Source organism: Salvelinus sp. IW2-2015, linkage group LG25 (assembly GCF_002910315.2).
Source record: "Salvelinus sp. IW2-2015 linkage group LG25, ASM291031v2, whole genome shotgun sequence".
Classification (NCBI taxonomy): domain Eukaryota; kingdom Metazoa; phylum Chordata; class Actinopteri; order Salmoniformes; family Salmonidae; genus Salvelinus; species Salvelinus sp. IW2-2015.
This window is the reverse complement of record NC_036865.1, coordinates 13,934,396-13,943,717: the sequence shown is the minus strand read 5'-3', so window position 1 is coordinate 13,943,717 and position 9,322 is coordinate 13,934,396. Positions and strand designations below refer to the sequence as shown.

The following is a 9,322-nucleotide window of genomic DNA, read 5'->3' as shown; positions in this document are numbered from 1 at the left end:
TCCACCTTCCTCAGCTCTTTCTCTGAGCTCTGGGCAGTCTTCTTCAATGAACTGAGCAATGGCTGAATTACAAGCAGGCTGTTAGGGCACTCGGAAGCCTAGGTTTCAGACACTTCCAATCGTTTCAACTTTTTCCAAGGCTCTTGCACATCAATAAATGTATAAGTGAGAAGAAACAACTCTCAATGGAAACGCAAATAATACATAGGGGTTAGACCCTCTGCAAGGTGGCAGCAATTAGCAGACATTTTTGACTATTCTAATTGTCCATATTTGACCAGCTAATGCTAGTCTACCCAATCTGTGGGCGGTGAAAGATAAGTGTGTGTGTGTGTGCGTGCATCTGTGTGTGTGAATTCTTCCAGTGCTCAGACAGCATGCTCGACCCAGACAGAACACAAAGGGGTCTGAGTGTCTTAACAGGATTATTCTACCCAACCGCCGAGTCTCACGCCTTTCACTCACTCACCCCCTTCTCACACAACCCAGTAGCAACTGTTAGCCTCTCACATACACACATGCTCACACCCGCAGAGTGGAGAAGTCTTTCTCTCTGCACACCGTTCTACCTCACACACTATATATAGTATATCCACCACGAAAAGAAGAAAAAAGGTTGTGTAAGAAATATGACACCTCCCCTCACACACGTGCACGCCTTCGCGCACACATGCACACACACACACACACACGCACACACACACACTGAGACACACACGGCACACTAACTGATGGATTTTTTGTTGACAGTGTTGACCCTTAGTTTTTTGGATCTGCAAGTAAATTGCAGTTGGGGAGGATAAAAGCGGGAAGGTAAACCATAAATCCCTTTTAGAGTTGTCTCTCATTTTCTGGGTTCCTACTGCACGTCATTAGCATGAGTATGGAAGCTTTAGTGACTGACCCCTCTGTTGATTCAATGGACTATACAGCCCTTTATCACAAAAATGCCTTTTATCTGGAAATGTATCCTGGATAATTATTGCCAATGTGATATTTATCTTGTCTGGCATGATTGCAGAGCTAAATATTTTGGCTTGTCATTCTGAGAATAAAGTAGATGGATCCATTTTCTATTTTATTTGTATCAAATAGCTCATTTTAATTGGCAAATAATAAAACGTTAATTTCCTGTATATTTTTTCCTTTTTAGTGAAATGATATGGTCTAATGGTCACCTGGTAGAGCTTACTTCTTCAGGCTCGTTTGATGCTCGCCTTAGTCTCATTTGAGGCTTGAGAGAGTCTCCCGGTGTCTCCTGTGTTGTCTGAGAGTGCCACAGTAATTATTCTGAAAGGGAACCAGCCTGTAGAGGGTCCCTGGGTATATGCACTGAATGACTCACAGGTGGACCAAGATACCACAAAACACCCCACTCTCGTTGTGTGTTTCACCATGCCTATCTATGCTTATAGTTACATTTTTACATTTTACATTTTAGTCATTTAGCTGACGCTCTTATCCAGAGCGACTTACAAATTGGAAAGTTCATACATATTCATCCTGGTCCCCCCGTGGGGAATGAACCCACAACCCTGGCGTTGCAAGCGCCATGCTCTACCAACTGAGCCACTCCTCACCCAGTTACACATTTCAGCATTAATCTGTTTACTGTCTAAATGTTTGTATTTCTGTGTGTGTGTGTGTGTGTGTGTGTTTGTGTGTGTATGTGCATGTGTGGGCATTTAGGAGAATCTGTGTATTTAGGCTAGCAGAGCAGTGGAGCAGAAATCTTTATTGGATAATCAGTCCTGGGTCTGTCTCTTATACACATCTAGATGTGTATAAGAGACAGTGTGTGTGTGTGTGTGTGTGTGTGTGTGTGTGTGTGTGTGTGTGTGTGTGTGTGTGTGTGTGTGTGTGTGTGTGTGTGTGTGTGTGTGTGTGTGTGTGTGTGTGTGTGTGTGTGTGTGTGTGTGTGTGTGTGTGTGTGTGTGTGCACCACCATTCAGAGTAAAGCATTATAACACAGTTATACTGTCTGTGTCGATGTGACTTCTGTCTAAATGAACAAATCCAAAATTAGAGGCATACACTTCTTAATCCTCCTTAGTACTGTAGTAGTATCTGCTATGCTTAGTGGGGTTGTGTTTCTCGGGTTAGGGGTTATTTCTGTACATCAATGGGAGTGGGTTTTCTGCGGAGTGTGTTCTCTGTAGGGACAGCGGTCATTGTTTGCTTTGTAGCAAGCTGAGAGGCTGCTCACAGTCAGCCGGGATAACAGTGTCTCATAGCAGGCTAGAGGAAGCTGTGACCCCCCCCCCATTTTTAGAGGCTTTCTAAAAATATATTTGATCCATAAGACAGTCAAGCACGAGTCAAATGCAGCACAGCTGAATGGAGCTGAACTCTCTAACTCATTTCCTTTGGGCATCAATAATGTATATTATTTAATTAATTGATTGATGTGAACATGAGTCTACATGTTCATGTGAACATGAGTCTAACTCTGTGTCCCCTCTTCCTCTCTGTCCCCCTGCAGGTAAGGAAGAGCCCAGTACCTACACCTGCACCACCTGTAAACAGGCCTACGGCAGCGCCTGGTTCCTGCTCCAGCACGCCCAGAATACCCATGGCTTCCGCATCTACTTGGAGAGCGAACACGGCCATGGCAGCCCCCTCATCCCCCGCATGGGCAGACCCTCCTCCCTAGGCGGGGGCGCAGACTGCCCCTCACAGCCCTCCCTCCACGGCCTCCACCTGCCCTCCGAGGCCAGCCCCTTCAGCCTCCTCCGCATCCCAGGATCAGGCTCGGGGGGCCGGGACGGAGGGGGTGGACAGCAGCGTTTCCCCCCGACGCCGCCGCTCTTCAGCCCCCCTCCGCGCCACCACCTGGACCCCCACCACCTGAGCCCAGAGGAGCTGGCGCTGGCAGCCCACCATCCGAGTGCCTTCGACAGGGTGCTGCGCCTCAACCCTCCCATGCCCCTGGACCCACCATCGGCCATGGACTTCTCCCGTCGGCTGAGGGAGCTGGCGGGCAACACCTCAGGGTCCACTCCCCCCCACTCTCCACACCGGCCCAGCCCTATGCAACGGCTGCTCCAACCATTCCAGCCCGGTGGAGGAGGAGGTGGAGGGGGTGGCAGTGGGGGAAAGCCTCCCTTCCTGTCCACCCCCCCTCCCCTGCCTCCATCCATGCAATCCCCCTCGGGTTCCCATACCACCCCCACCACCCCACTGCCATCCTCAGGCCCTCAGCCCTCCACTCCTCTGAAGACCAAGTCGTGCGAGTTCTGCGGCAAGAGCTTCAAGTTCCAGAGTAATCTCATTGTGCACCGACGCAGCCACACAGGCGAGAAGCCCTACAAGTGTCATCTGTGTGACCATGCCTGCACCCAGGCCAGCAAGCTCAAGCGCCACATGAAGACGCACATGCACAAGTCGGGCTCGCCCAACGCCGAAAAGTCAGAAGATGGGCTCTCTGCAGCCTCCTCACCCGAGCCGGGCACCAGCGAGCGAATGGGCAGTGCCAGCAGCGCCCTCAAGTCAGTGGTGGCCAAGCTTAAGAGTGAGAACAACCGCCTGCGCCGGGAGAATGGTGAGGAGGAGGAGGAAGAAGAGGAGGAGGAGGAAGAGGAGGAAGAAGAAGAAGAGGGGGAAGAGGAGGAAGAGGAGGGGGAGGAGGAGGAAGAAGAGAAAGTGGATGGAGCTAGGAGGAACAACAACAGTTACCACTTCAGCTTGAGTCTGGAGGCAGCGCGGCACCATGAGAACAACGGCAGCATTGGGAACGGGGAGGTTGTGGGTCGTCTGGTAGGAGGAGAGGAGGGTTCCATCCCTCGCTCGCTACCTGAGGTGATGCAGGGCATGGGGTTGGCGGCCAGCATGCAGCACTTCAGCGAAGCCTTTCACACACACAAGCGCAGCGCGCTGGGCCAAGAAAACCACACACACCACCACCAAAACCGCGAGCACACACAACGGCAGATGTGTGACAAGGATTCAGCGCTGGAGTCGGGCCGCGGCGAGGGGGGCTGCATATCGGCTGTGGCCATCAACGGGCGCGGCACATCCCCCAGCGAAGCTGCCTCGGTGGGACTCTCCAAGAAGCTGCTCCTGGGCAGCCCCAGCCCCCTCAGCCCCTTCTCCAAACGCATCAAGCTGGAGAAGGAGTTTGACCTGCCTACACCCACCATCCCCAACACAGAAAACGTCTACTCCCAGTGGCTGGCCGGATACGCTGCCTCCCGACAATTCAAGGACCCCTTTCTGAACTTCCCGGGGGACTCCAGACAATCGCCCTTTGCCTCTTCTCCCTCAGAGCACTCGTCGGAGAATGGCAGCCTGCGCTTCTCCACCCCTCCTGGGGAACTGGATGGGGGGGTGTCGGGCCGCAGCGGGACGGGGAGTGGGGGGAGCACGCCCCACCTTGGGGCTCCGCTGACTCGACCTGGCTCCAAGGACAGCAGCCGCCGCAGCGACACCTGTGAGTACTGTGGCAAAATTTTTAAGAACTGCAGCAACCTGACGGTGCACCGGCGCAGCCACACGGGAGAGAGGCCCTACAAGTGTGGGCTGTGCAACTACGCCTGCGCCCAGAGCAGCAAGCTCACACGCCACATGAAGACACACGGGCAGATCGGCAAGGACGTGTTCAAGTGTGAGATCTGTCAGATGCCCTTCAGCGTGTACAGTACCTTGGAGAAACACATGAAAAAATGGCACAGTGACCGCCCCTTGAGTGCCGAAATTAAGTCGGAGTAGTGGGAGTTTCCCCTGTCATCAGCCCCCACCCCCCTCCCCAGTCCCCTGTAGATTCTCCCCTCTTCCTTTGCCAGTCCGATGGACAACGTGCTCTGCACCAGCACACCCCGTTTCCATTACTCGTTGAATGCATGATCTGTATCGGGGCAATACTATTGCATTGACGCAAAACTTCAAGCCTTTCTCTTGTGCAATAATTTACATGTTGTGTACTGTTTAATTTCTGCATTTTTTTTATTTTTTATAATTAGACAGCATGCATGGTATGTTTTGGCTAATTAAAAAAAATTATGAAATTGTCCCTGGTTGGTTAGTTGTTGAGTAAAATGTGTTGCTGTTTTCATGTTCGGGTTTTTATTTTCAAAAAAAAAGAAAAGACAAGAATAGAAACGACCATGCTGCATACATTCTGTAACACATATCATGTACAGTTTTGTGTTGTAACATGGAGGATGAACAGTCTTCAGCTCAACCCTCCCTGGACGACCTGGGAATCGCACTTAACCTTCATCTTTCTAAAATATGTTCTGTCCCCATGGGGTTAAAGAATCGTCTATGAATTGGCTTGTTTACTAAAGGCAAAGCAGTGACAGCCTTTGGATTACTTCAAAAAGACGAGGATGATTTAAGATTTGAATTTGTACTATCATTTGGTAAAACAAAAAAAAGAGTGCCTTTGATATCATGAAACTGCATTGGTTAATAATCTTCCTATCTGCTATGTATTATAGTATCTTTAAATTGTGAGGTTTTCAGCAGGCATGGTACAGGCAGTATTGTGTATAACTGAACTGTTTGTATATTTCATTTCTGGTACGGAGGTACTGAACACGAAGATGCTCTGTAATGTACAATCCTAAATTCGTGGGGACTTTGAACGTTTTGTGAAGACATCGAGCGTTGACATGTATCTACAGTAGCACAAACGTATGATGCTGCTTGGATATTTCAGAGTGTAATCTCCCAGCACACCGTACAATATGAGGGCCTTCGAATGAATACAAGCTGGTCAAAAAAGTTACACAGAATTAGAAGCTAACAGAATGGAGTGCTTTTGGGGGGGGGGGTTCGTTTTTTACGATACATTTAAATCTTCTATCCATCAATGATGATTAACTATGAATTGCCTAAACTTGAAAGGAAGAAAAAGATTATTTAAGAAAGGCCATTGTACTCATGCCAGCGCTCTTGAAAAGAAAGAGTGGAGATTAGACAAAATAATCATACATCGGTTTGTAATAGAGGGCAGAGGTACTTTTGTTTTCTTTCTGTTTTGTACTGTTTGCTGTTTGTGTTGACGTGAAAGGAGAGTTTTTTTCCTTGTTGAGTTGCAGACGTCCACCCCGGTTGAGGGTGAAATAGCACTTGTCACGCTGCCTCAGAGTCTGTACAGATACTCTAACGTTGTCTAACGTTGGTACAACGTCTGTATAGCGGTCAAGTCTAAAGTTTGACTGTCATTTATAGGACAAAAAAGAAGTGCACTGTTCAATTTTCCCAGTTTACAGGTATACGCTTAAGGGAAAACTTGCTAAAATGCTGACCGATGGCTAGGGGTTCCATTGTTTTACATAGTGACGAATACAGAATCTGTTGCCAGCCACTCCATCCTTGACCCTCATCCTTCACCTTTGACCACCTCTGACCTTTGTTGTTTAACCCCAGGAAACGCCAGCAAAGCACTCAGTGCTGTGACTGGGTAAAAGCTCCCTCAGCTAGATGACAAACTTGCTGCTCACACTGCAAGATTTTTTTTTTGTACAAATCTTCTTTTTTTGTATAAATATGAAAATGTTTTTTTTTTAAATAACACTTCATTATCTTTAGGGGAAACTGTATTTAAGTTTGTCGTTGTTTCTCTTTTCCTCTCTGTCTTGGTGGTTTTCAAGACTCGATCACAGTATATATAAAATGGAGAATAAAAACTGTGACTTTTTATTTTGCCTTGGCTCTTTGCGGCTCTTCAGGTTGAATAAAATTTGCATTGGGGAAAGGTTTAAGATGATATATGAATATATAATAGAGAACTTAAATATAGGAAGATGCACACTCATGTCAATTCCAATGCTTAAACACACTTATGGTCTTCTTTTCTGTATTTCTAGAATGGTATTTGAATTCAATGTTCACTTAGAGTAGGCACTATAGTATTTATATTGAGGCTCGTATTTTTAACTGTTGCTTGTTCTCTTTAAAGGTATTTACGTACCTTTTTTGGTAGTGAAAAAAAAACAAGCTGCCACGGTATATATTTTTAATTTGGCAGGATAATATAGTGCGAATTATTTGTATGTTTAAAGAAATGAAAGAAAACCCAATAAAAAAAATTATTAAGTACGTGGCATTGGGCGCAGTGGGCCATAAGATGGCTGCCACGCTGCGCTGGTTCCTGCTTTCACAGGTGGTTGTACATATCTTCTTTGGTTTGGTTTGGACCTCCTCCCCCTGCTGCCATTCTGTAAGCAGTAATGCAAGCTGACGTCGGGCTGTTCTGTTGTGTGCTTCTGTCTTTCCCACCTATCCCACCTAACTACATTCCAACATCTTAAGAAGAAAAAAATGAACTTACTTCATATGCAGTACATCGATTTAAAAAATAATCAATGTTTTGCAGGGTTTTTTTCATTGCCAAATACTAAATGGTGCTTTATATTTAGATTGGATATACTTTCATATGCAAAGCATATTTAAAAATGAAAATGAAATGGAGACGTGGAGAAGCCTGCTTGAGTTGAGACTTTTTTGTAAATGGCAATGCGGAATATTTTGTTATCAGCATTTTCTATTCTTGTTCTGAGAGCTGTTTGTTGTAACTTGAACTTGACCTTTATCTTTTACTATGGGAGTTACTATTTATTATTACCTACACTCTGTTCAAAACAGAGGCATGGAATGGATCATTTTTTGTTTTCTTTTTCTTTTTGGTTATGATATTATTTCTTTATTTTTTAAAGTGTGGCCCAAGGTCATTGGACAAATTTAGCTCTTTTTGTTGTGTTTTGTTTCTGGTCTCTGTTCAGTTGTATTGGGAAAACCACTGTCTGTGTTTTCTGGCAGTTGTCTGCATTATCCTGTTCACACACCCATTTTGTCCCTTTATTGAAAAACAATTAATAAAAAAAACGAACATATAATTCTGTTGTTTGTGCGTCATGTGGCTAGATATTTGGAGCAGGCCAAGTGTGTGGGTGACGTGGAATGGTAACAAATACATCAAACACATGATTTCCAGGTGTTTGATCCCAATCCATTTGCTCCGTTCCGGCCATTATTATGAGCCGTCCTCCCCTCAGCAACCTCCTGTGATGCATGGGTGTGTGTGTGTGTGTGTGTGTTTGTTTGTGTGTCAATTAACAATTGTAACAATTGTATAGAATATGCATATGGCCTATATGAAATGGGGACCATTTTGGTGTCATGGTTGCCCTCCCCTGCCAGTAATACTGCTTCTACAGCATGTGTGTCTAAATGAGGTCATACAGTCTTGAGCTGTACTCGGACTTGCTGAACTTTCCCACATGCCTCCCCCTGTTCCTCCTCACGCTTCCCTTCCCTCTGGCACTGCACTGGTTTGTTTTGCCCTGAGGGGGAGAGGGGGAGTGACAGGCTCAGCAATGGATGTACAAGGGTCATGTGACATGTGCTGTGTCACCTAACCTGTTGGGCCAGGATAGCCGAGCCAGTGTAAGTGTGTGTGTGTTTGTGTGTGCGTGTATGTAGGTAGCAGCTTGAGTGGTGTGACTGCAGACAGTTTTCACGCTATCTCTGAGCACATACATGTTACATACAGTACATGTCACTCCTCAATGGAACTCATGGTGCTGGTAGTGTCCCCTCCCTCTCGCCCTTCCCTTTTCTGTAATTATTCCCCACTTCCAACGTTACTGCCACCACCAGGGCCGGCCCTAGCCTTTTGGGTGCCCTAAGTGAGATTTGGTTGGGGAGCCCCCCCACCTCACAGGCAAAACAGTTACTGGCGCTCCTCTTGACGTCAAAGATCATTTTGTTAGTTTTAAAGCTAATTTGCTGCAGTTCTACACATGTTGCCAAGATTTATGGCATTTTAATGATATCTGAGTTAGATTGACTAACAAAATCAATGGGGGACCCTTGGAGGTCAGGGCCCCTGGGCACATGCACTGCATGCCCGGTCGGTATTCAGCCATGATTACTACAAGTTTAGATAGCTGGCTAGACTAACTTATCAATGTAAAAAATGTTATCTGACATAACAAGAGCAAAACTGCTGATGCACAACCAAACTTTAAACTTGCACCTTGTGTATTCTACTATTCTGACTCCCAGCAGTAAATTGAGTTCATGAAGAAATTTTTKGGGGATCCTCCTCGAGGCCGAGGGCTTTAAACGGCCACTAATGTCGCTTTTGGCTGAAGCTGGTCCTGGCAACCACCACTCTTTCTATGTATCAGCCCACCAAAGTTTACTTAAATATCATTACCTCTCCCTGTTTACTCAGACTTATTGAAAAGTAATACATCTGTCAAAATCCATCCATCATAATAGCCTCCACCAACCGCCACCCATTCCAACTCAAACATTAGATCCCCCTTGTAGGAGAGACAATGACACCTGGCAGCTGTGTTCATCTACTAAC

The 9,322-nt window shown here is 46.5% G+C and overlaps 1 protein-coding gene across 1 annotated transcript in view; it reads left to right on the top strand.

The window, feature by feature from the left end:
- bcl11aa (BCL11 transcription factor A a) overlaps positions 1-7,841 on the top strand; it is a 61,637-nt gene extending 53,796 nt beyond the window's left edge. The window contains exon 3 of the mRNA XM_023970068.1: positions 2,483-7,841. Coding sequence (XP_023825836.1) covers positions 2,483-4,707 — 2,225 coding nt within the window. The 3' untranslated portion in view covers positions 4,708-7,841. The remainder of the gene's footprint in view (positions 1-2,482) is intronic.
- Positions 7,842-9,322: the final 1,481 nt, after the last annotated feature.